The sequence below is a fragment of the Montipora capricornis genome, chromosome 1, assembly GCF_036669925.1.
Source record: "Montipora capricornis isolate CH-2021 chromosome 1, ASM3666992v2, whole genome shotgun sequence".
NCBI classification, from domain to species: Eukaryota; Metazoa; Cnidaria; class Anthozoa; order Scleractinia; family Acroporidae; genus Montipora; species Montipora capricornis.
The window spans coordinates 39,239,083-39,266,582 of record NC_090883.1 but is presented as its reverse complement, the minus strand read 5'-3'; the positions used below and the strand labels follow the sequence as shown (position 1 = coordinate 39,266,582).

At 41.2% G+C, this 27,500-nt stretch overlaps 2 protein-coding genes across 5 annotated transcripts in view; one reads left to right on the top strand and one right to left on the bottom strand.

The window, feature by feature from the left end:
* The window catches only part of LOC138042986 (uncharacterized), a 33,906-nt gene extending 14,545 nt beyond the window's left edge, over positions 1–19,361 (bottom strand). The window contains exons 1-2 of the mRNA XM_068889088.1: positions 18,800–19,361; positions 5,353–5,613 (exon numbers count right to left, since the gene is read on the bottom strand). Coding sequence (XP_068745189.1) covers positions 5,353–5,613; positions 18,800–19,346 — 808 coding nt within the window. The 5' untranslated portion in view covers positions 19,347–19,361. The remainder of the gene's footprint in view (positions 1–5,352; positions 5,614–18,799) is intronic.
* Positions 18,266–27,500, top strand: part of LOC138042964 (GATOR2 complex protein WDR24-like) — a 30,071-nt gene continuing 20,836 nt past the window's right edge. For 2 of the 4 annotated variants that reach the window (XM_068889062.1, XM_068889054.1), the window contains exons 1-11: positions 18,266–18,345; positions 20,218–20,300; positions 22,638–22,748; positions 22,869–22,982; positions 23,079–23,156; positions 23,537–23,643; positions 24,720–24,785; positions 24,884–24,940; positions 25,306–25,437; positions 26,826–26,929; positions 27,256–27,353. In XM_068889062.1, coding sequence (XP_068745163.1) covers positions 18,281–18,345; positions 20,218–20,300; positions 22,638–22,748; positions 22,869–22,982; positions 23,079–23,156; positions 23,537–23,643; positions 24,720–24,785; positions 24,884–24,940; positions 25,306–25,437; positions 26,826–26,929; positions 27,256–27,353 — 1,015 coding nt within the window. In that variant the 5' untranslated portion in view covers positions 18,266–18,280. Of the gene's footprint in view, positions 18,346–20,217; positions 20,301–22,637; positions 22,749–22,868; positions 22,983–23,078; positions 23,157–23,536; positions 23,644–24,719; positions 24,786–24,883; positions 24,941–25,305; positions 25,438–26,825; positions 26,930–27,255; positions 27,354–27,500 lie in introns of those variants that run through there. The other 2 variants (XM_068889075.1, XM_068889068.1) reach the window with 2 other exon arrangements.

Sequence of the window (27,500 nt, the reverse complement as noted above, 5' to 3'; positions counted from 1 at the left end):
GACCGATTCAAGAAATTTTGGTTACGATGTCAGCGTACGTCCACCCGGCCGCCCGTACAGACTGTCGGGGTGGAGGTGGGGAGGAACGACGGCTGTTGGAGACGGGGGTGTTCGGGCAAATTTCCTTCGAGGGAAATCGCATGGTCAGCGTTGCATTTGGCAAGCCGCATTTTTCTGGCGGGAAATCACACTGACTGTCGTCGGTTTTTATGCTAAATCAAAGCCACTTTAGCTAATAAATGATTTGCGTTAGTTTGAAAATATCTAAGATCTTGGTCCAAAGCCTGCGAACAACAGTCGCCTTCTACCTTCATTACTTCTCGAGTTTTCTTGTTTGAACCTGTATAAAGAATCAGCGTTTGGGTGTTACGAGCAGCGAAATGGATCGGCTGTCTTTGCTAAATTCTGGATTATGGTGTAAGGGTCTGCGAGAGGAAAGCTCGATCCTGTTGTTTGGAAAGGTTGTAATGGCGCTGTCTTCGGACGTTGCTGCGTAAAGAAAGGATGTTTTACTGCGAAGAATCCTTACTTGAAGAAGTAGTTCCTCGGTGAACATGGAAAGAGACTGTAAAAAAATTATGGATTATGGATTTGACGCAGGGGTGGGGTAAACTGGCGTATCCATTGTGGCTTGGTTGACTCGGTTGGACTCGGTTCCTTCGGATCGTAGTGTCATGAGGGATACGAATACTGGACATTCCGTTGTATTTCTTTATGACTTCCCCATAGATCCATGGTTAGCCGCGATGGCGGGGTGGTGGCTTGGCATATGCGTAACTGCCAACTTTGACTGGTTTGTGCTCTACACCCGCGGACTTGTCGTAGTATGCTTTGCTATCATACTTTTTCGTAAGGATATCTTCTTTCACAACGCTAAAGTTAATCATGGCTGGTGCCAAGAGATGATCAGTGGTGGGCAGTGTGGTTCTAGTGCGACGTAGAAACATACGCTGAGCAGTTAAGTATGTGTGCCCTTGAAGTGGGATGTTTCTGTAGAGACGTAGAGCAGTGCGGAGGTCATCAGCTTTCTTCAACATGGATTCTGCAACTTTAACGGCGGCCTCTGCTCTTCCGTTGCCTTTAGGGTGGTAAGGGGACGGAGTAGTGTGCTTGAAACCATATTCCACAGAGAACTGCTCGCTTATGAACTATGGACCGTTATCAGTGTGGCAGATTGCTGGAACACCATATCGCGAAAAGTGGGCTTTTGTCTTCTCGATGACCGTGGAGGATAGGATATCTATCTAGTAACGCAGTTACTAGGTAGCTTTGGTTGTGGCGCTCGCAGATATCTTGACTGACTATCAGCCAGGGCCTGGTAGGTATCGGTAGAGATGTCATCGGTTCGTTTGGTGCACTGGTACTGTATTGGGCAGAGGTGCCACAAGCATCACACATGTCCTGTATGGACTTTCTCATTCCTGGCCAAAACATTACTTCGCGGGCCATACGTATGGTCGATTCGGCACCAAAATGGTTGGCGTGGATTTTCCTTAGCATTTTTTTGTGCATAGTTGGAGGTACCATGACTTGCGTACCTTTGTATATATTATGCCATTCTGCACTAACAGTTCGTCTCTATAGTTCCAGTAGGGACGCAGGGATTCAGACATGACTGATTTGTCTTCGGGTCATCCATGGACAATGACTTTGTATAGTGTTGTCAGTGTGACGTCTCTGCTTGTCTTCTGCTTGGCTGTTCAAGTGGTTCTCAGTGCTCTCTTGGATTTCTGCTGTTCTGCTCGGTCTCCATCTCCATGCGGAAGACGTCGAAGTGTGTACTCTTGCTGATAATGGCTGTGGAAGGGCTGCCCAAGAGAGTGTGTCAGCCAGGTGGAGTGTCGGTCCTCTCTTGTATGTTAGGGTAAACCGATATCGTTGCAGTTTCATCAGCATTCTTTGTAGACGGGCTGGGCTTTGTTCCATGGTTTCTTCATTATGGTTTCGGGAGGCTGATGATCTGTGTGGACTGCAATGTCAGCCTTACCATATAACCACTTGTCAAACTTCTGAAAGCAGTTGCATATTGCCAGGCACTCCTTTTCTATCTGAGAGTAGCGCTGTTCTGTGGGACTTATGCTGGAGGATGTGAAAGGAACGGGTTGCAGCTTTCCCTTACAGTTGAGTTGTAAAAGTGCACCGCCGACGGCATAATCACTAGCATCTGTCTGAAGTACAACTGGCTTGTGGAGATCATAATAAGCTAAAATTGGGGCTGAGGAGATCAGTTCCTTCGCTCTATTGAATGCACCTGAATATCCTGAACCTCTGACCAGGTGAAAGGTACAGCTTCCTGGCTGAGCATTCGCAGAGGTTGTATCACCGAGCTCAGATAGGCACAGAAGGGTGTGACAAATAGGTGACCATACCAATAAAGCGCAGCAGTGCTGCCTTGTTCTCTGGAGGTGGCATCTGTGTAACTTATTGCTGTTACCTTGTCGCAATCAGGTTTCATTCCTTAATCTGAAATAATTGTTCCCATGAATTTGAGTTCCTTAAGCTTGAACTGAAGTTTTGCTGCATTGAGTTTGATGTTCTTTTGGCAAAAGCGTTCTATCAGAGCAATGAATCTTCTATCGTGGTCTTTTTAAGCTTAATCATAGTCGTTTCCTTCTCCATACACTAGGATATCATCTGCAATGCATATGATGCCTTCTAGGCCTTCTAGAGAAGTTGTCAGCCTCATCTGGAACTCTTCACGGGCACTGGTAATACCAAAGGGCAGACGAAGTCATCTGTATCTGCAATATGAGGTGTGCATGGTGGTCATCCATGATCACTCCTCATCGAGGGGAATGTGGAGAAAACCTTCTTTGACGTCAGCTAGAGAGAAGCATTTCGCTGCACTTAGTTTGTGAAGCTGTTCATTTAGGGTAGGCATCTGATGTTTTGGTTGGTGGATGGCCTTGTTTACTGTTTGACTTGGGATTAGACACACTCCGAACTTCTTTGGTGTTTCTCGGATTGGTTTATTGGAGCACCAAGCGGTTGGTTCGTTTACCTTGGCGATAACCCCTTGTTCAACGTAACGATCCAAGGCTAGTTTTTCGCGGTCTTGCTTCGCTAATAGGGAGTTTTAGCAAAGACGACGGCTACGGCTACGGCAAAGCCACAAAGCAAGAATATTATTGGTTGAAAAAGGAAAAATGAGCGTCCTGCACGTGCAACACGAATTTACGGGCATTTCTCTGCTGTACTCCACAAAACAACAACGTGAAATCACCAAATTTTAGGTTTTGACGACAGCGTGAGCATATAACAATGAAACAATCATTTTCTGTTTTGACTTTAAAACCGTTCGTACCCATCCAGTTCCAGGATAGTTCGCCTGTATTGTACAAGGTGAACAAGACGGATTAATCGCGAAATACTTGCGATAGCGCTAAGTTATATTTTGGACTAATGTTTTCGTTGCCGTAGCCGTCGTCTTTGCTAACACTCCCTAATGGTATTCGGTGAACGGGATCGACCTGACCTTCAGGTTCCAACAGTGTGGAGTTTCCATAGGGATATAGACGGTAGAGAGACCGTGTGAGTTCTGCATCTGGCAGAGGTGAGCGCAGAATATTGAGGGACATTGTGTTGCATGTTGCTGCGGTGCCTATTTGAAACTCAACTTGAGTGAGTGCAGAACCTGTGGCGGAAAGTGAAAGGGTAGTGAGGTATCGCTTTGCCTGGCTGGAAGCGGCGATGCTGTGTATTTGTTTCTCCAAATAATACGTAAAGCCACAATCATGATCAAAGAATGTGTCATATGGCTGCTCCTCTGTGACGTACATGTCGGTGTAGAGAGGATCTCGTGATTGGGTAGATGTATTTGCACGTGGGTCATGCCGCTGGGCACTCAGTCGTGAGTCACTTCGCTGGCTATTTGCGCCCTTTCTGTATGCCTTTCTACCGTATCTAGTGTTGGAGGCTTGGGACCTGGAATCTGGTACTGTAAATTTACGGTCTTCCAGACAGACTCGGGGTTTGCTTGGCAGACTCTATGGCTTTCACTTCTGCCACCACATCTTGCAGGGTTTTGTTTGAATTTTCGGTTCTGACGTGTGTTTTGTTTCTAGTGAGTTCATCAGTGAGCTCACCGTAAGCACAAGGGCTTCTCACTTGTCTTACTTTGACTTCCACTCTTGTATGGACTCATGCGAGGCTTGGGATGACGTCCAGAACTTGAAACAGTGGGTGAGAAGTGAACTCCCTGTGGAGCCTGTGTAGTGGGCGCGTAGTTTTTCCATCCAAACCCATAGTTTCTTCTTATTGTCGGTGGGGATTTGAGGTTCGAATTCTATTGTGTACCTAAGTACAGATAAAGCTTCATCTGGAAGTGAAGATCGCAGGGCAGAAATTTCTAGTAGTGAGCTTTTGCAGTGATCTACGCGTTCGGTGACAGGATTTTTGCCAAGGTTACGATAGTTGGCTTGGATGCAATAATCGTTAAAACGAAGTTAAAAGTTCTTGAAATTTTTACTCACATTACCCACAAGTTTGAGCTCCGGTCTTTTGAGGTTTGCCATTGTGTAATCCGCTTCTGACACCAAGTCTAGAGGCCAGTACATGTACTAGCAACAGGACTACACTTTGATCGCTGCGAGATCCAACATGGCGGACTACAACAACATGCCCTTAACAATCATATGGGAAACCGCTGATGAACAACCTTTCCCAATGAAGAGTAAAGTCGATTTTGCCGAGTTTTTTCGATGTTATTCAAAAACGAAAATCGACCTTAGTTTCTGCCGTATTTACTCTAAAAGATAAAGTGTTCAAAATTAGGTGAACAAAGTACGTTTCTCCTTTTATGGGCCCGTGTTCAGTGAACAGCACGCATCCCATTGGGGTTCTACCGTATTGTTTTGTTCTGGCTTATTTTAAAACATCGAGTTTGGATTGACAGTTTAAAATGTCACCGATACATGAAAAAAAATACACATAACCGATTCTGGTGTTGAGAGTTAAAGTAGGACCGTTAACCCACATCTACTGATTTATACCATTTACTTTCAAATGTAATAAAACTGTGATAAGGCAATTTATACTCATAATTATGTAGTCCAAAAGATATTTCTAAAACGCATGTTTGCACTTAATTGAATGGAGGCTATGGTTGTGCAGCAAAAAAGTGAAAAAATTATAATCACAATAAAGAAGACGTTACTGGAGTCCTGCATCTAGTATTGGCATTGACATGCATTAGTGTATCTCTTTAAATTCCAGTAAAGAAATAACTGTGGAATTCCGCTTTTAGGCTTGGCTAAATATATATATATATTTAAGTGCGCGGGGTTAGAGTGGGGTGAAATATTAAAGCAGATAGTAAGATCATAAAAGCCATACATATTTACATATACTTACGGATTTGAACATATGTCTCTGCACTGGCTTCGCCAGCAGGGTTTTTAACTATGCAGTTATACCTGCCAGTATCATACATTGTAGCATCAGAAATTGTCAGCATATTTCCCCTTTGTCTCTCCAAGGAGATCGGCTTTTCTCCCCGGTACCAGCTGACTATTAACGGAAACGTTCCATTGGCTTTGCAGTGAACAACAGCTTCGCTCCCTTCCTGTACTCTTCTTACAGAGGCAAAACTAGTGTTGTCTATCTTTGGAGGTTCTGTGAGAACAATTTAAAAAAACAAGCTCAATTACAAGGCCCAGTTCAGCAAGGCTGTGTCATATCTATCGCATCTATTATCAAAAATGATCAAACTTTTCGACCGGCGAGAATCTGGGGCATGCCTTTCGTCAAGGGTTAAGAGTTAGGATAATGTCCTGCTAACAATTTTATTCTGTAGTTCCCTTGGGTGATAGTGCTAATAATATCCATTAACTTAATGTTACAGGATCTAGAGGTAAGCGGCTGGTGACATGCAGCAAGCCACGCAGACTGAAAAATAGGCGAGCAATGTGTGCATAATGAGTGCGTTTCCTTTAACTTCACTATGAACAATTTCACTTCACTTGCATTTCTATCTAGTAAAATCGGTTATATTGGCCGCCGAGAAGGATTCGAACAAGAATGATGTTTAGGCTCTATTTACAGCTGCTGTTACTTCGACTTCAGTTTTTTTCAAAAATCTTTAAAGGAAGAGCAGAGAGAATGCATCCGAAGAATGGTTTGTCGTCAAGAAGACATTTTATAAAATAACTAGGATAGTATACGCCCTCTCATTGGTCAATAGCTGTGTTTAGATGAGAGTATGGAAACACGACTGTGACATCACGCGAATTTTTAATGGTTATATGCCGTCAGACGCGCGTTTTGATTGGCTGGTAGGAAATATAAGCGTGTATCCAGAAAATCTGTTTCAATCAAGAATTTTCCTTCATTTTTTTCCTTGATTTGTCGACTTATCTTTGAGAAATATTTTATAAAAGCACTGCGTCTCGGGTTTGCATAACTGTCTCGAATTCTCCCAACTACCCCTCGTGTTCAGATGAGGCTCTGGAAACAAGGAAAACGTCCTCTATTGCTTAAATAGTCGTACTTCCTACGCGATTTGGCAATAGCGATGTTTCTCGTGACGTAATCCATTGTTATTAATATGCCAACCAGAACCTAATTGGCTGTTGAAACAACGACTTATTTTGTTCCGTGCATGGCAAATTGAAATGTGATGTCAAGGTTTGTAAATGTAGTGTTTACATTTACTGTAGATCTCGAAAATTATAGGAAAAAATGTATCGTTCCTCTTCCACCGACTCGAAAACGTTTATGGTTGTAATAGGTCCTTTGGAATATATTCGGAAGCAACAAGTCGTGAATCCAAAAAGAGCCGAATAGAACTTGGTGCTGCCACAATTGGGGAACCAGCTGAGCTTGACAGAGAAAATCGACATTGCTTACGGAAGCGCTGAACAATACTTCTTACAAAATGATAGTTGAGTAACTAGAATTTCTCAAAGTCCATTTTCATCTGAGATATTTGCATCTTTAATTGCCATCTTAAATATTCGATTTTAAATACAGTTTATTGTACTGTTTATTGCACCTGATAACATGAAGGATTCGGCTTTTTCTGTGATAAATTTACTTCTTTAAGCTATGATCCTCGTACGGGTATCGCGAGGTCACTGGTTGAAACCCCGTTGAAGTCCTGAATTTTTCAGGCTCCTCTATGCGAAAATTGGGGCGTTACTAAACGCAGGAACGGAACGGAATATACCGGAATAGAGCGGAATATGCCGGAATGAGGCGGATAACACCGGAATGAAACGAAATGAACAAGAATGGTACCGGGATATATCGGAACGAGCCTGAAAATGCCAAAATTTGGTGTTTTAGTTAGCGTCGACCATAGTTAATCGAGGGACTGGTTATGAAACCTTAGAACTTTCAAAAGCGAGAACAATTTTGATGCAATCGATGTTGAATAGGCCTTATTCACGATAGCCACCATGTTGGTTTTCATATTGTCATGCAAATTAGCCATGTGTTATGCTGGGGGGCAAACATTGAAAAAAAAGTAAATTGCGGAAAATCAGCTCAACGAAATATTGAAATAGCATCGCAAAAAGTCCATTTTAGTATTTAGAATTAAGTACCTTTTATAAAATTTTTATATCTTTTGATTGCCTTTGACGTTTTGACTTTCCACTTCGTTATCTGCTCATTTTTCACCAAAAAAACGTCGATTCGCTCGATTCGCTCTGACGAAGGGCTAACGCTCGAAACGTCAGCTTTTAGAATCTCTGTACGGTGGTCAATTTACATTATCAACTCCGTTGATAAACCAAATTTTTGTAACTTGTGTAATGATTGTATTTTACTGCTTAGGTGATAAACATTCAATGAACGTGAAGCAAATCATCTGTGTGGCTAAGGTGTTCGTTACAACCTCTCGAACTTGTGTTGTTTGCCCCCTAGGAAGTGTGTAGCTAATTTGCACGATAATAGCAAATCCAACATGGCGGCCATCGTGAATAAGGTCTATTGACCGTGATCCCGCACAATCTTTTGTTTTCGCTTCGCACGGGTTCGCAAATTAGTTGCGCATAATTCAATCGAAGGATTTAATTGATTATCTTCTTGAAAAAAGGTGTGTTTTGTGCTGGGTCAAGGCCAAAAATGCGGACAAAAACATGAAACAAAGGAAATTGTCCAGTTTCATAACCATCTCCATGCATTAACTATGCGCCGATCGATTTTCGGTTGTTTCAGTCAGCTTTTGTTGTGTCACGTGATTCCCTAAGGAATTGCATATGTTTTACCCCTTTGTAGGCTTAACCTGCATGCTAGCATGCATATAGAGCACTATACATGTCCATATATAGTAATATGGTACCAATACACACTAACATACAATGCCATTCACTTAGCCTTTCTCACATTCACTTGTACGCACTCACCTTTACTTCTATGCACTCACCTTCACTTTTATGCACTTACCTTCACTTTTATGCACTCCCCTTCACTTGTACGCACTCGCCTTCACTTGTACGCACTCGCCTTCACTTGTACGCACTCGCCTTCACTTGTACGCACTCGCCTTCACTTGTACGCACTCGCCTTCACTTGTACGCACTCGCCTTCACTTGTACGCACTCGACTTCACTTGTACGCACTTTCCTTCACTTGTACGCACTCACCTTCACTTCTATGCACTCACCTTCAATTGTACGCACTCCCCTTCACTTGTACGCACTTCCCTTCACTTGTACGCACTCGCCTTCACTTGTACGCACTCACCTTCACTTGTACGCTCTTTCCTTCACTTGTACGCACTCACCTTCACTTCTATGCACTCACCTTCACTTGTACGCACTCCCCTTCACTTGTACGCACTTCCCTTCACTTGTACGCACTCACCTTCACTTGTACGCACTTTCCTTCACTTGTACGCACTCACCTTCACTTCTATGCACTCACCTTCACTTGTACGCACTCCCCTTCACTTGTACGCACTTCCCTTCACTTGTACGCACTCGCCTTCACTTGTACGCACTCGCCTTCACTTGTACGCACTTTCCTTCACTTGTACGCACTCTCCTTCACTTCTATGCACTCACCTTCACTTGTACGCACTCGCCTTCACTTGTACGCACTTTCCTTCACTTGTACGCACTCACCTTCACTTCTATGCACTCACCTTCACTTGTACGCACTCACCTTCACTTCTATGCACTCACCTTCACTCGTACGCAATCACCTTCACTGGTACGCACTTACCTTCACTTCTATGCACTCACCTTCACTCGTACGCACTTTCCTTCACTTGTACGCACTCACCTTCACTTCTATGCACTCACCTTCACTTGTATGCACTCACCTTCACATGCATGCACTTACATTCACTTGAACGCACTAACCTTCACTTGTACGCACTAACCTTCACTTCTATGCACTCACCTTCACTTGTACGCACTCACCTTCACTTGTACGCACTCACCTTCACTTGTACGCACTTTCCTTCACTTGTACGCATTCACCTTCACTTCTATGCACTCACCTTCACTTGTACGCACTCACCTTCACTTGTACGCACTCACCTTCACTTGTACGCACTTTCCTTCACTTGTACGCACTCACCTTCACTTCTATGCACTCACCTTCACCTCTATGCACTGACCTTCACTTGCATGCACTTACATTCACTTGAACGCACTCACATTCACTTGAACGCACACACCTTCACTGGAACGAACTCCCCTTCACCTGTACGCACTCACCTTCACTTCCATGCACTCACCTTCACTTGTACGCACTCACCTTTACTTGTATGCACTCACCTTCACTTGTACGCACTCACCTTCACTGGTACGCACTCACCTTCACTGGCACGCATTCACCTTCGCTTCTATGCACTCACCTTCAATGCTACGCAATCACCTTCACTGCTACGCACTCACCTTCACTTCTATGCACTCACCTTCACTTGTACGCACTCACCTTCACTTCTATGCACTCACCTTCACTTGTATGCACTCACCTTCACATGTATGCACTTACATTCACTTGAACGCACTCACCTATGCTTGTACGCACTCACCTTCACTTGTGCGCACTCGCCTTCACTTGTATGCACTCACCTTCACTGGTACGCACTCACCTTCACTTGTACGCACTCACCTTCACTCGTACGCACTCACCTTCACTTGCACGCACTCACCTTCGCTTCTATGCACTCACCTTCACTTGTACGCACTCACCTTCACTTGTATGCACTCACCTTCACTTGTATGCACTCACCTTCACTTGTATGCACTCACCTACACTTGTACGCACTCACCTTCACTTGTGCGCACTCGCCTTCACTTGTATGCACTCACCTTCACTGGTACGCACTCACCTTCACTTGTACGCACTCACCTTCACTCGTACGCACTCACCTTCACTTGCACGCACTCACCTTCGCTTCTATGCACTCACCTTCACTTGTACGCACTCACCTTCACTTGTATGCACTCACCTTCACTTGTATGCACTCACCTTCACTTGTATGCACTCACCTTCACTTGTATGCACTCACCTTCACTTGTACGCACTCACCTTCACTTGTACGCACTCACCTTCACTTGTACGCACTCACCTTCGCTTCTATGCACTCACCTTCACTTGTACGCACTCACCTTCACTTGTACGCACTTTCCTTCACTTGTACGCACTTACGTTCACTTGTATGCACTCACCTTCACTTGTATGCACTCACCTTCACTTGTATGCACTCATCTTCACTTGCATGCACTTACATCCACTTGAACGGACTCACCTACACTTGTACGCACTCACCTTCACTTGAACGCACTCACCTTCACTTGTATGCACTCACCTTCACTTGTATGCACTCACCTTCACTTGTATGCACTTACCTTCACTTCTATGCACTCACGTACACTTGCATGCACTTACCTTCACTCGCATGCACTCACCTTCACTTGTATGCACTTTTCTTCACTTCTATGCCCTCACGTTCACTTGCATGCACTCACCTTCACTTGTATGCACTTACCTTTACTTCTATGCATTCTACTACTACTACTACTTTTACTACTACTACTACTACTACTACTACTACTACTACTACTACTACTACTACTACTACTAATAATAATAATAATAATAATAATAATAATAATAATAATAATAATAATAATCAACTTTCCTAATGTACCTCTTAAGCGAGTCCCGAGTTTCGGTCAATTTTAACTGTCTTGGCAACTTTGACCAAATTAGAGGGCCGGTATATTTTATTGAATTGCTACCAAATCTTTGTAATTCGAAGTCACTAGTCCGTGAGTCATACTGAGCGTTGTTTAAATTAAATAAGTCAGAAATATTCTCAGGTATGAGACTGCGCTTAACTTTAAAAATGAACTTTGCAATGTCTGGTGGACGCCTATTGTACAACGTTGGTAGTTTAGCGCTGTCTAGCAAGTTATTGATAGGACGCTGATCTTGTTTGGTACACCGCTCTAAGCCCTTGTTCCTGAATCCGCTGGAGCTTTCTCCGATCCGATGCATTGTAAAAGTTCCAGACTAGATGGCAATAGGCCAGATGGGGCAGAATCGATTACTTATAAAGAGACAGTTCAAAATCACAAGGTATCAAATAACGTAGCCGCACAAAGACCCCTCCTATTTGACTGGCCTTGGAGCACAGATCACTTATATGTCTGGTAAAATTCAGTTATTCATCGATTTGGGCTTTTAAGAGCTTTATTTCACCCATTCTCTAAATAACATGTCGATCTACTGATATATCTTGATTATCATTTTCAGAGTTTGCATTGTGCTCTTTAAAAACCATGGCAAACAAGTCAAATTATGCTAAAATTATGCTCAAAATTATGCTAGCACAATCTATAAAATCCTACCCTGCTTTGTCCTTTTTTTCGGTTGGAGATCAAATTTTCCCACCTAAGTGGAGGAAAAGATGCTGAAGAACAGTCTTCATAACTACATTTTGTTCTGACCCTAGCATGCAGCACGACCTCGGTGTTTTGGGAGTTTTTCAATTAATGGATTATTTATACCACCCCAAACTGTGGCTGAATAATGGATTATAAATCGTTCTGGCATTGATTTCAGACAAAGAGGAAAGGAATTTTAAAAGCATGAATATTTTAAGCACACTGCCTACATATGCATAAATGGCCCCAAATGATGGTACTCTAAAGCGTGATTAGAGTAATGGTTGTTCCCTTGTTTCCGTTACTTCTGTTACGTTAAATACTCTTTCAAATCGCCTTCTACGTAGATCGAAAGTAATGCTTGAAACGTCACATCTTACGGTGTCTTATTGTAGTTAAGCTATATTTTACGAAAAGTAACAACCTTTAAGTGGGCAGTTACTTTCGTAGAGGCCAATACTATGCAGGGAATATTTTTGAATTGCAAGGGAAGGTGAGTGCATCCAGTGAAGATCAGTGCACAAAAGCGCAGGTGAGTGCGAAAAACTGAAGTTGAGTGCGTACAAGTGAAAGTGAGTGCATACAAGTGAAGTTGACTGCATACAAGTGAAGATGAGTGCATACTAGTGAAGGTGAGTGCGTACAAGTGAAAGTGAGTGCGTACAAGTGAATATAAGTGCATACAAGTGCAGGTGAGTGCATACAAGTGAAAGTGAGCGCATACAAGTGAATGTAAGTGCATACAAGTGAAGGGAAGTGCAGGTGGGTGCGTACAAGTGAATGTAAACGCATACAAGTGAAGGTGAGTGAATACAAGTGAAGGTGAGTGCGTACAAGTTAAGGTGAGTGCATACAAGTGACGGTTGAGCGCATAAAAGTGAAGGTAAATGCGTACAAGTGAAGGTGAGTGCGTGCAAGTGAAGGAGAGTGCATACAAGTGAAGGTAAGTATGTACAAGTAAAGGGAAGTGCAGGCAAGTGAAGGTGAGTGAATACAAGTGAATATAAGTGCATGCAAGTGAAGGGAAGTGGATACCAGTAAACATAAGTGCATGCAAGTGAAGGTGAGTGCGTTTAAGTGAAGATAAGTGCATACAAGTGAAGGTGAGTGCATAAAAGTGAAGGTGAGTGCATACAAGTGAATGAAAGTGCATGCAAGTGAAGGCGAGTGCATACAAGTGAAGGTGAGTGCGTACATGTTAAGGTGAGTGCGTGTAAGTGAAGGAAAGTGCGTACAAGTGAAGGTAAGTGCATAAAAGCGAAGGTGAGTGTATACAAGTGAAGGTGAGTGCGCACAAGTGAAGGTGAGCGCGTGCAAGTGAAGGTGAGTGCGTGCAAGTGAAGGGAAGTACAGGCAAGTGAAGGTGAGTGCATACAAGTGAATGTAAGTGCATACAAGTGAAGGTGAGTGCGTGCAAGTGAAGGTGAGTGCATACAAGTGAATGTAAGTGCAAAAAAGTGAAGGTGAGTGCGTGCAAGTGAAGGTGAGTGCGTACAAGGGAAGGAAAGCGCATACAAGTGAAGGTGAGTGCATACGAGTGAAGGTGAGTGCGTTCAAGTGAAGGAAAGTTCATAAAAGTGAAGGAAAGTGCATACAAATGAAGGTGAGTGCGCACAAGTGAAGGTAAGTGCATACAAGTGAAGGTGAGTGCGTACAAGTGAAGGTAAGTGCATAAAAGTGAAGGTGAGTGCGTACAAGTGAATGAAAGTGCATACAAGTGAAGGTGAGTGCGTACAAGTGAAGGTGAGTGCGTGTAAGTGAAGGAAAGTGCGTAAAAGTGAAGGTAAGTGCATAAAAGCGAAGGTGAGTGTATACAAGTGAAGGTGAGTGCGCACAAGTGAAGGTGAGTGCGTGCAATTGAAGGTGAGTGCGTGCAAGTGAAGGGAAGTGCAGACAAGTGAAGGTGAGTGCATACAAGTGAATGTAAGTGCATACAAATGAAGGTGAATGCGAACAAGTGAAGGTGAGTGCGTACAAGTGAAGGCGAGTGCATACAAGTGATGGGAAGTGCAGGCAAGTGAAGGTGAGTGCATACAAGTGAATGCAAGTGCATAAAAGTTAAGGTGAGTGCGTGCAAGTGAAGGTGAGTGCGTACAAGTGAAGTAAAGCGCATACAAGTGATGGTGAGTGCATACGAGTAAAGGTGAGTGCGTTCAAGTGAAGGAAAGTTCATAAAAGTGAAGGAAAGTGCATACAAGTGAAGGTGAGTGCGTACCAGTGAAGGTGAGTGCGTACAAGTGAAGGCAAGTGCATAAAAGTGAAGGTGAGTGCGTTCAAGTGAAGGTAAGTGCATAAAAGTGAAGGTGAGTGCGTTCAAGTGAAGGCAAGTGCTTAAAAGTGAAGGTGAGTGCGTTCAAGTGAAGGTAAGTGCATACAAATGAAGGTGAGTGCGTTCAAGTGAAGGTAAGTGCATAAAAGTGAAGGGAAGTGTATGCAAGTGAAGGTGAGTGGATACAAGTGAATGTAAGTGCATGCAAGGGAAGGTGAGTGGATACAAGTGAAGGTAAGTGCATAAAAGTGAAGGTGAGTGCGTACAAGTGAATGAAAGTGCATACAAGTGAAGGTGAGTGCGTACAAGTAAAGGTGAGTGCGTGTAAGTAAAGGAAAGTGCGTAAAAGTGAAGGTAAGTGCATAAAAGCGAAGGTGAGTGTATACAAGTGAAGGTGAGTGCGCACAAGTGAAGGTGAGTGCGTGCAATTGAAGGTGAGTGCGTGCAAGTGAAGGGAAGTGCAGACAAGTGAAGGTGAGTGCATACAAGTGAATGTAAGTGCATACAAATGAAGGTGAATGCGAACAAGTGAAGGTGAGTGCGTACAAGTGAAGGCGAGTGCATACAAGTAAAGGGAAGTGCAGGCAAGTGAAGGTGAGTGCATACAAGTGAATGCAAGTGCATAAAAGTTAAGGTGAGTGCGTGCAAGTGAAGGTGAGTGCGTACAAGTGAAGGAAAGCGCATACAAGTGATGGTGAGTGCATACGAGTAAAGGTGAGTGCGTTCAAGTGAAGGAAAGTTCATAAAAGTGAAGGAAAGTGCATACAAGTGAAGGTGAGTGCGTACCAGTGAAGGTGAGTGCGTACAAGTGAAGGCAAGTGCATAAAAGTGAAGGTGAGTGCGTTCAAGTGAAGGTAAGTGCATAAAAGTGTTGGGAGGTGCATGCAAGTGAAGGTGAGTGGATACAAGTGAATGTAAGTGCATGCAAGTGAAGCTGAGTGGATACAAGCGAAGGGGAGTGCATGGAAGTGAAGGTGAGTGCGTACAAGTGAATGAAAGTGCATACAAGTGAAGGTGAGTGCGTACAAGTGAAGGTGAGTGCGTGTAAGTGAAGGAAAGTGCGTAAAAGTGAAGGTAAGTGCATAAAAGCGAAGGTGAGTGTATACAAGTGAAGGTGAGTGCGCACAAGTGAAGGTGAGTGCGTGCAATTGAAGGTGAGTGCGTGCAAGTGAAGGGAAGTGCAGACAAGTGAAGGTGAGTGCATACAAGTGAATGTAAGTGCATACAAATGAAGGTGAATGCGAACAAGTGAAGGTGAGTGCGTACAAGTGAAGGCGAGTGCATACAAGTGAAGGGAAGTGCAGGCAAGTGAAGGTGAGTGCATACAAGTGAATGCAAGTGCATAAAAGTGAAGGTGAGTGCGTGCAAGTGAAGGTGAGTGCGTACAAGTGAAGGAAAGCGCATACAAGTGAAGGTGAGTGCATACGAGTGAAGGTGAGTGCGTTCAAGTGAAGGAAAGTTCATAAAAGTGAAGGAAAGTGCTGCATGAAAGTGAAGGTGAGTGCGTACAAGTGAAGGTTAGTGCATAAAAGTGAAGGTGAGTGCGTTCAAGTGAAGGTTAGTGCATAAAAGTGAATTTGAGTGCGTACAAGTGAAGGTGAGTGCGTTCAAGTGAAGGTTAGTGCATGAAAGTGAAGGTGAGTGCGTACAAGTGAAGGAAAGTGCATGAAAGTGAAGGTGAGTGCGTACAAGTGAAGGAAAGTGCATGAAAGTGAAGGTGAGTGCGTACAAGTGAAGGGAAGTGCATAAAAGTGAAGGTGAGTGCGTACAAGTGAAGGTTAGTGCATAAAAGTGAAGGTGAGTGCGTACAAGTGAAGGGAAGTGCATGAAAGTGAAGGTGAGTGCGTACAAGTGAAGGAAAGTGCATGAAAGTGAAGGTGAGTGCGTACAAGTGAAGGGAAGTGCATAAAAGTGAAGGTGAGTGCGTACAAGTGAAGGAAAGTGCATAAAAGTGAAGGTGATTGTAGGTGAGTACATGTCGTTACTATATATGGTAAAAACGTATATAGTGCTCTATATGCGTGCTAGGATGCAGTTCTTACCCCTTTGTAACATTTGGAACACTTCGATCACGAGAAAAGTTTGACAGGTATATCAGTCGCGAACAAATACAGTAGTAAGAGAAACAAAATGTTATTCTAATTGTTTTTGTCTATGGATCTCGGAGGCGGCTTTCACTGTGCGAGTCAGAAAACCCGTGAACGTTTTTATTTCATTCTGACGGGTCAACTGTGTATTCAAATGTTAAAAATCCTTCGAGGCTCGCTACAACGAATTTGGACACGGCTGGTCAACCGTTCACTAATTTGCTCTCACTGTATCGAGGCTCAAGTCAGGGGCACCCAACGAGAATATAGTTCAAAACCACTTAAACATAGCATTGTTAAACGTCTTTGGTATGTAACCCTTTCCCCCCCAAGAGTGCCACTTATAGATTTTACTCGTCAATGGGGAACCCATTTTATTAGTTCGGATTTCCTAGCTGAAAGTCTAGTGATCCGAAATTATAGGGATCAATTATTCCATTTTACAGACGTTCAAAAATCTTAGAAGAGGCAGGCAAGCAAGAAATTTTACAACAAATGTTCCGAAAATAAGTTTACGCTAATGCTGGATTAAGGTAATCGGCTTTCGAACAACAGGGCCTATGTGTCTATGAACCCCTCTTGCCACACCTATGTCAAAAGCAGAACCCAGTTTGACAGGTATTACTCAAAGAAAAATGGGACTGATCACCAACCACTATAAGGCTAACAAGATAGAGAAGTCACATGTCCTCTTAAAGTTTAAATATTTGCCTTGTTGTCAAGATCGGCCGGGTTTAAGGTTAGGGGTTAGGGTTAGGGTTAGCGTTTTCAAGTTTTTGGTGAGAGTTTCTTTTGCTTATTTTTGTTTTTCAGGATTGACTTCTTCAAATGTAAAGTTCTGCCGAAGAATATCCGCGTTGAATGGCGTTTGGGAGTAGAGAAATAAACTCCTTGGTTAATTTTTATTCTGGGATTAGCGTTACTGATTGGCTTTTGAAAAACCGGGCGCAGCTGGGCTTCCAAGCTCTTTTCGTTCATCGTACTTATCCTCCTGACCAGTATGTGGAAAATAACGCGGACAACTTTTTTCATAAACACCAAGGTTTTCCTCTTTAACATTTCAGGAAATCTAAAAAAAACCAGCGAGAATTGATTGCACTGAATCCGGTTATTTGATTTCCTTTTGAATGATTGTGATCAGTAGATGAGGTTCAGTGCATTTCTCACTGCAGAAAGGAGGGCGCTTTGGGTGTTGGAAGCGTAATGAGAGAATTTCGGTACGTCGTTCCTTTCTTTGTTAAAACTGACTTGGAAAAGTAGGAACATTTAGTTATCTTTCTTCATAAGAGGTCCTCTTTCCTCAGGTTTTATTAAGTATATGTACAAACGGAAATTCTTGAGGAATTACAGTGACTAAAATTTCCGAGAGTAAAACTACACCAGATCATGTTAACCGCGTGGCGCAGGCACTTTTTTTTCGGATTTCGCGATGGCATGGTTTCAACGGGGGTTTCAATTGGATACAAATCTTCTAATACGCTTTTATTTAAGTCTAAAATTTGCTGACAGGTACTCGTGAGAGACGTTAACATGTGAGAAAGCACAAGGGTCTAGACGGATAGAGGAAATAAATGATCTTTTCCTCAAGATTATTTCAGTAACCCCGGCCTTAGATAATCGTCTTTGCTGTGGTTTCTCAGATAATCTTCTTTGGTACGCATTTGTCCATGGCACTCCCAACTCCACTGAACCAGTCCTCAGTCGGATTTTAGGGCCTTTTCAATTCAAGAAAAGGGAGAATTTTCGCCTATTTCATTTGAAGGAATAGAGAGTTTTAATTTTCTGAAACCGGTTTCAATAAGGGGCGTTGGCCCTATATCGAATGGATCCGTGACTGAAGTGCGAATCCACCCAGTTCTGGACACGGACTCCACCGAAGCTTAGCGCTTACGAAAAGAGCAAATTATCTCCTTTAATTATTATTATTTTTTCCTGTTTTCTTCGCTTTCTTTTGTGGGTTGTGACAAATTAACCACACATGATTGGATCACCTTGTTCATCAGAGAGCGGGGGCATGACTTGAGGTGGCAACCAACTTCCGGCGACAGAAAATATGTGACACGAAGCGCTTTAAGATGAGGACACGCACCGCAAAGATAATTTCAACTCAACTTGCGACTATTTGTTTGACGCTAAGTAAGTAAGTAAGTACGTAACTTTCTTTACCCACATATTGTAAATGAGCAAAGGCTCGTTTGAATGCAAATGTGCAGTATTGGATTAGGAAAAACAACAACAACAACAATTCATTTACAAAGTGAGCAAACGAAAGATGTGAAGTCGGACGATTAATTTACATGAAATACAATTACAACTGTCTGAGGACAGCGTCATTCGCTTGAGATTTTTTTTACAAACACCCTATCAAACACCCTATCGCTTAAGAGGGAAATAAGGTGATAGCAGAACAGATGTTTGTTCTTGCTTTGTGCATCTTTGTAATAAAGTGTCGAATCAGGAACTTCTCATGCACACGCCGTATTACTGGCCCATTTGACTACCGTTGACTGTAAACATTGAAATTTTCACACTGGTAAACAGCAGAAGAAGAATTTATATTATCAGAACTTTACAAATATGGATATTTATCTTACCGCAGTCTTGTCGCATCGACTCCTGTCCTAGGCAATGGCCCCTTTGAACATCTGCTACGAGGTCGTCTTTAACAGGTAGAGCAGCTACTGGGTAACCATCATATCTCGCCGTAAAGTCCGAATTCATAAAGAACACATAATCAAAACCCTCGAAAACATATGTCAGACATAGTTCTTGTACGCCGAATTGCCCGAAACATATCTCTGAGGGAATTTCAAGCGGAGTCTTGAACACTGTTTGGACTTTAACGCAAGCATCAAAAAGTTGACCCGAGGGATCGTCTGTTGTAGTCGTGTTAAGAACTCTTCCTTGGAAAACAATTGGCGCTAAGACTGTTCGTTGAGTTGGATTATAAAACGCAGTGCCTGGAATTAAAGAACATGGCGATACTGATACAATCGCAAATTTTGCCGCACAGATGAGAACAAGTCTGATAAGATACATGTCACTGGTTCCAGGAGAGATGGACGATTTCACTTTTTTGTCACGCTCGAACTTTAACACTAAAACGTAACCCGCTGATTGATTATCAAGAAAATAAGTCATTCATGGCTGCTGTGTTCTTTAAGCCTATAATGAGATAATCTTTCACTTGACATTTTGATTTGACACGTAACTCTCAGAATCAGCTAGAATCAACATGTTTCGAAGGAGAATTTAAAAGCAGTAATCTGACATTAAAGTTGTCACCATATTCTGAGGAAACAAATACCATATTTCTACTGTGGTTAGAGTCAATTCCGTCGTTTCCGACGAGTGATCACCTTGCCATCAAATGGTGCATTCTACATCATTGATCAAAACCTCGCCCAGATTAAGATATGCCGTATCTGTTCGAAAACCACAATTATTCATTGGCCGTCAAACCATGGCTGATACACACTCAATTTGATATGATGAGATCCGGAAGATTAATGAGCTCTTCCTTTCTGCCCGGGTGTATCACGGTTTGACGTTAAAACTTGAGAGGCCTCACACTGTTGCACTTTACTATTGTGATACTTATAGTTAGAACAAGAGATTATCAACCCTCACGGAACTCTCGCAAAAGTTCACGCGCTTTCATCTTGTAAACAAATCTCAGTTACACTGATAATGATAATACTGACCGGTAGTTCCGTGGATACTGATGATAACGTTGGTACGAAAATAAAACTTAAAATAAGAACTTATGGAGAGACGTTTCAAAATGAACACGTATTAACTCCATCTCACAAAGCATTGCTAAGTGTTTAGCATTGCTAAGTGTTTACCCTCCCAGTCAGTTTTCTAAGAAGCTCTTCTTCGATCCTCTTCCGGATCTCGGGCAGTGTTCACGTGATAGCGAAGTTAACCAGACCTACGCCGAGTGAAATGGGGAGAGGCGTGACTGACTCTTTTCCAGCCCCCCTCTGTTTCTTCCGTTTTCACTTTTCAGAAGGAATGTCATGAGCTTTTGGGAACTTGTGGAGCGACCAAGTGCTCGAGAAATACAGGAAATGGCAAAGATCCAGGAAAAGGGTGAGAAAGGATCATAGTTCTATTTTTTATTTATTATAAGAAGTTTTTCAGGAACCTCTACTCGCTTCGTCACATGAATAGTGGATCATGGAGTGTGTCTTATTATTAAACCCACTTGGGCCACTTTCGATTCGTCCCTCTGTTTCTAAAATCGATATATCTGTATGAGTGTAATTCACTGATGACGTGAAACAAAGAGGACAAAATGCTAAAACATTTCAGTGGTAAAAAAGAAAACAATAAACTTAGTTAAAATTAGTTTTTGTTTGTATTGGAATTGACTACAATATATTTATTTCTTATTGATTTGGTATGTTGCACTTGGGCATTTCTTACCGCGGTAAAATTTACTATGGAGTATGGGAAACATAATTTTCAATTTGACTCGTCTTTGTCTCTTCCCAGTGGGGGGTGGGGGGGTGGTGGTGGTGAATGTGAGGAACAAAACAAACTAATATTTTACAACAGACAGCAATAGCAGCAGTATGAAAGGTTTACTGTCATGCTTTACAACCCTGGTAAGGTCCAGCTGTGTTTGTTTAAGCTTTGTGTACTTGTAGTGAACTTTGTCAACCACGTTTTACCAAAGTATCCAGCCTAGCCTGACCTCAACCACTGGAATCAATAAATTATTACATTCAAGAAGAACTCATTCTAATCGGGGAGAGGACAAAACGTGGAGCCCTACTCCATGGAGTATCCTATGGATTACCTAAATGGAGTACCCCTAAAAATCATTTATTGGTCAAATTAATACTTTATCAACATGGTGAGGCATTTAGATGCACATACCTTTATTTATTTCGAGCTTTCCACCTCTCCGATTGTTACTGTTCTATGCAGTTCATGAATTGGCCGCCATCTTGAAATTTCGTCGGTATTTCATGTATCCCTAAGGGTATTGTAGTGTATTAATTTTTTGTGTATTTAGACAAATATTCATACAAACCTGTAACTCTTGTATACACATATAGACCCTTGTATGCCTATAATATACCCATGCACACCCCTGTAGTATACAGTGTACTAGTGTACATGTATACCCACACATGCCCATGTACACCCCTGTGTACCCATATATACCCATTTATAATCTGACCGTGTACAAATAAAATTTTCCAATCCATTCCATATATATATCTATGGGCTTACACGGGCCTGTATACACGGTTTTTATGAATATTTGTCTAAAAATACACTATTATAAGGGATACATGAAATGCCTACGCAACTTGAAGATGGCGGCCAATTTGTGAACTGCATTGAACTGTAACAAAAGGTATGTACATCTAAATACCTCGCCATGTTGATAAAGTATTAAATTTGACCGATAAATGATTTTAGGGGTACTCCATTTGGGTACTTCATTGCGTGCTCTATGGAGTAGGGCTCAGTGTTTTGTCCTCTCCCTTCTATTCGTGCCAGTTCTGTGGGATGTACTTCGGATATCGATCATGATACCATACGATTTCAGTGTTTGGACGCTACCTTGTCCTGGCACAAATAACCTCAATCTCATGAAATAGTGCCCAAGGGAAGTCAAGTCCTCTTGGACGGGATTAATACCTGGATGGGTGACCGACTGTCCAGGTGTACACTCTGAGTAGTGATGCTCTTTGGCTATCCAGCAAGTTGTAAAGGCTACTGATATCCCACAAAACTGATATTGCATTACAACACATGTATTCCATTATTTGTTTTTAATAAAATTATTAGCAACAAGACAACAGTCAAAATACTTCTAGTGTGATGCCTACATTACTGAATAAATACTAGAAAGGGGTGAAAAAGATTTTCCCCATGATATACAGGTATTACTCCTTTCAATTGCCTTGTCAATGACAGAACAGGAATAGAACGCACCTCGCAAATCCTTGATTACTTCTAGTTATTAGTGTGTTATTTAACCTTTTCATCCTGCAGTGTAGCTATATGTATATCGCTTAATCTCTGCATGCGTGTCGTTTCAGTAAGAGGCTTCTTGCGTATCAAACCTCTGTATACAAATTAAAACAAGACAAGAGTCACTTGAGGACTACTGAACTTGAAAGTAATAATAATAATAATAATGATATAATAATAATGATGATGATGAGGATGATGATAATGATGATGATGATGATGATGATAAATAGAAGAATTCTAGAAGAGCTTCACAAGATATCCTTCTTGGAACTGCTTACATATTGAGGAGGACCCTATCCATCAAGTAATCCATCACACACTCAAAGTTGCCGGTAACCTTCAACATCATGCAAAGATAAGAATAATATTTCTGTGGTGTATTTAATTATAGCCATCATGTATATTGGAGCTATAATAATTATTTTATTTCAGTTAGTGGTGGATCTTTCAACTGTTCTACAATGTGTTATAATGTGGATGGGGCACTAAGCTCCCTCAGTATCTCAAGAGACGGATCACAAGTTGTGGTGGCTGGCAGAAATGGTAAGCTTTTGATCAGGTAGTCATTTAATGTGACAAATTAGTATTCCTTATATTAAAATATTTGTTCCATCTATGTCCCAAAATAATGTCTAAATGTAATTGTAATTTGTTTGGTTTTAGTTTTCAAAGTGATTAGCATTGAAGAATCTGGATTTGTTGAGAAAACCAACCTACGTGTGGGAAGAATTAACTTAAACTTCTGCATAACCGATGTTCAGTGGCATCCAGTTGATGGTATAAAGTAATGTAAACCTACTCATTATTTTAGAAAAAAAGGTGTGTTAACCTATTTTCAGTCGAAGCACTTACGTGAGTTGATTATATTTACAGATCACATATTAGCTACTGCTGCAGGAAATGGTGCAGTTGTTCTTTGGAATTTAAACAAAATTACCAAGCAGAAGCAAGGTGCATTAAAAAATAATGTTTTGTTAATAGGTAGGTAGGTAGGTAGGTTGGTAGATAGATAGATAGATAGATAGATAGATAGGGACTCCTATTGCTGAAGCTAAGAGCTGAATTTGTTGCTGCTTCAACAGTAACAAACCAGTCAACTTATGTCTCTTGCCAAGTAGTATTTTTAAATGTGTTTTAGTTAATTTCATTATTTATTCTGGTGTAAGCCCCTCAAGGGTCGTGGTCATGCATTAAATTTATCTTAAACAAAATGCTTCTTTAGATGGGATATAGCAAGTGTAAAAGAGCATTGATAGTTAATATGTGTTGCCACACACAAATAATTTGTTGATTTGTTGCATTTTTCCTGGAAATAAATATTGTTTGCGTAGAGGTGGTATTTGCTGATCACAAGAGGACTGTCAACAGGATTCAGTTCCACCCTTATGAGAAAGATCTTCTTTTGAGTGGATCCCAAGATGGAACAATGAAATATTTTGTAAGCATATATACCTTGCAACTTCAGGCTAAGATTACTTTGAGGGTTGGGGGAAGGTATGCAGTGTAAGATTTCATCCCTTACCATTAACAATAATCAACATTAGATCCTGTGGACGTCAACGGTCACAATATCAATAATTTGGATTGCTGTATTTTGCTGTTCAGTACGCGGTTGTTTGAAAGCTGATTAACAGTGTAAACTTTGGTTTCATTTTTTCTAATTTTGGGTGAAAGTTTCTTGCTCTTATTTTTGTTTCAAGATCGACTTCCTAAAGTAAACTCCTTGGTTAATTTTTATTCTGTGATTAGCTTTAAATGGCTTTTGAACAACCAGGCCCAGGTGCTGCATGTCCTTGTCATAAAAAATACAGTAATTCCTTTAGCTTCCTTTGCCTCTTTACCTTTGCTCCCACATTTTTTTCCAAAGAAGTCCTTAAATATTAATGAGGTAACACCGCTCACCGGTGGCTCAGTTGGTTGAGCACCGGGCTGTCACGCGGGAGGTCGTGAGTTCAACTCCGGCCGGACCAACACTCAGGGTCTTTAAATAACTGAGGAGAAAGTGCTGCCTTTTTAATTACATCTGCAAATGGTTAGACTCTCTAGTCTTCTCGGATAAGGACGATAAGCCGGAGGTCCCGTCTCACAACCCTTCAATGTTCATAATCCTGTGGGACGTAAAAGAACCCGCGCACTTGTCGCAAAGAGCAGGGCATGTAGTTCCCGGTGTTGTGGTCTGTCTTCTGTGGTGTATCATGGTTGGGAGGGTAAATGCTCGGAGATATTAGCTACACCAAGCTACTCTAAAAAAATCCGAGGGTAAATAAAGATGTATGATATGATGTATGAATAAGAGGTTTGAGACAAGTGTAAGTGATATAGCAGTCATGAGTCAGTTTAAATGTTGTATTCCACTCACAAGTCAAGTTTCAGTTAAGTCAAAAATGACTTTCTTTATGAAATTTTATAGACTGTTTAAGTGTTTATTAATGTAATACTTTCAAAAATATACAAAAATGCACTCAAATTTGACTCATGAAACTCAATATTGATTGCCAATCCTCCTTCCTGAAGGATCTTCGGAAACAGAATGTTGCATCAACTTTCCATGGAAAATCTGAAAGTATTAGAGATGTTCAGGTATTTAAACAATGAAATTGATAGGTTTTTTTTACATGGATTTTGTGTTTTTAACGGTGTATAAAGGATAAAATTGGCTTATTTTTGTTATTTGTCAGTTCAATCCATTTGATGGACAAACTTTTGCTGCTGCTTGTGAGAATGGAAACATTCAGGTAACCATTTAGTCCTAAAACTAACTAAAGTTATGATTTGTATCAAGATTTACTTGATGTGACAACATAGGCTTGTGTTTTTTTCTTAAACATTGATGTTAAAATAATATTCATCTATACATCAGACAGTATCAGAGATCAACAAATTGTCCGCATCTAAAAAAACATCATTGACGAAGTAAATCATTTACCCTTGCTGTGGTGCGAAAAGACAAAAAATTGAAAAGGGCTCTTCTAGTTTTGTCCAGATTGTACAAAAGTCATGTAGGTATCATACAGCTGTATATGGAGTTTGAAATTCCTTTCCTTTTGTATAATCAGTGAAAAGTCAGGGATGCTATGAATAAATTATTGATTGTTGCTAGCTGTGGGACAGTCGACAGACAGGTTCTCCTATCATCCAGTACATGGGTCACAATGGACCTACTTTTGCTGTGGATTGGCATCCAGAAGAGAAGAACTGGGTTGCATCTGCAGGAAGGGACACCATGGTTAAGGTATATGTAAAGTACGTACATCGGTATGTACTAGTTTGGTTGTATGTTAACACTGACACTCTTGCAAATATCTTCATTAGGGGTGATATCTGAGGTCATAACAGGAAGCTTTTTATACTCACTGATTAGTGTCCTTAGTTACCTTTCACTGAGATGACAATGTGTTGGAGGTAAAAGGCCACCATTGTCATTGTTTCAAGTAGTGTGGGTGGAAGTGATGTGCAAAGCTTGGTTTCTCTGATGTATACGTTTTCACAATCATTTGACCATAGGATCCAATTCATTGCAATGAGCAATGTTTATCTATTCTAAACTATTCAATGATTGTGAAAACTTTTACAACAAACTATCAAAAGCCTGTTAAGTGAACGTTTAAATTAAGAGCACCAAAAGGGAGAACAACTGGGGGCTTTCAAATTATAGAATTTGAAGTTGTTGGCTGGTTTGAAACAATAACCAACTGCTGTCATTCTCAAAATGAATTTTAATGTTAGGTTTGAAAGAATCTCAGTCTTTAATTGCTTCAATTTAAGGAAAAAAGTAGCCAACTTCTCTGAGTGAAGTAGTTTGGCTGTTGGTACTTATTGAAACCACTGAGAACTCCACCTGGTTGGAAAATGCTTGCCAAACAAAATATACAAATATATATATAATCTCCATGTCGGGTGATATAGAAATTATCACCACCAACTGCCAGTGTGATCAATCCCCTTCTCTGAAAGTTTGGAACATTATTTCCACCGATGTTCCTTTACTGCTATGATGGTGGCCTTTTGCCTTTAACATATTTTTGTCTCATAAAAGAAAGGATGTTAAGCCTTTAACATCCAAACCGACCTAAACCGGCCAGACTTAGTATTTTACTCTGTCTAATGCCAGACGATTTTACTCGTCAGTGGGGAACCCCCGGGAGTCAATGGGTTAATCACTCACCCCCCATTAATCATTGATGGCTTTACATATATGTGCCTCCTGGCATAATGCGAAAGGATGAGGGATGATGATGATGATGCTAATCAGTGAGTATAAAAGGAGTCTTGTTGCAACCAGAGATCATACCTGATGAAGACACTAGCACAAGTGTCAAGTCTTGAATTGAAACTTGAGCTCATGTACAGTGATTAATATTGTTATACATGTAATTTGTTTATTAAGAACTTCTATGAAGTACTGTGACTGAGTCATCTGAAGCAGGGTTTAGTGCTTATAATGGATTCAGTGTGACCATAAGCAATAGGTTGGCTCAGTATTTTGCCTGGTCGAGTTCTTGGACTTCTCAAACAACTTTGCTTTATAGGACATTTCACAAGTTTTAACAGTAAAATGGTGTACGTTGTGCCCTCTCTGTTTTGAGATAAGTGTGTGGTTGATACAACTTATTTTCATAGGTATGGGATATACATTCTAAAGCAAGTCTTGTGAATACAATTCAAACAATATCTCCTGTCTGTCGAATCAAGTGGAGACCACAGAGAAAATTTCAGATTGCAAGGTTGGAAGCAATATCTTGCTAATCTTTTTCTTTTTTGAACGATACTAATATTTTCTCAGATATTTATTGAATCACTTTTCAACCAGGACTATGGAATAGATTTTCAGTTGAAAGAAAGACTTAGACACAACATCTCTCCAGGTCTTTCTTTTGATTGGCAAATGAAAATTAAAACTAAAAATGTGCAACAGTTGAAGAACTGAGTATTAGGCTAACCATAGCTTCACCAGCTTGTGAGGTCATGACACATTTGTAATGAAAAAGAAATTAGTATTGTTCGGTGACTTCTACTATGTAGTAACAATCCTCCATGTTATTATTTTCAGCTGTTCTCTTATTGTGGATTTTGATATTCATGTTTGGGACATCAGAAGACCATACCTTCCGTATGCGTCTTTTAGTGAACATAAGGATGTTGTCACAGGTACTCACTTACATAAGAGGAATTTACCTGTATTTTGCCCACTGTTCCTTTGACCCATACTTCTTGTAATGGTGAAGCCAAAATTCACTGTAAAATTTTTTTTGTTAATTTTCTGGTAACCTTAGTAACACATTGGCTTTGTAAAAC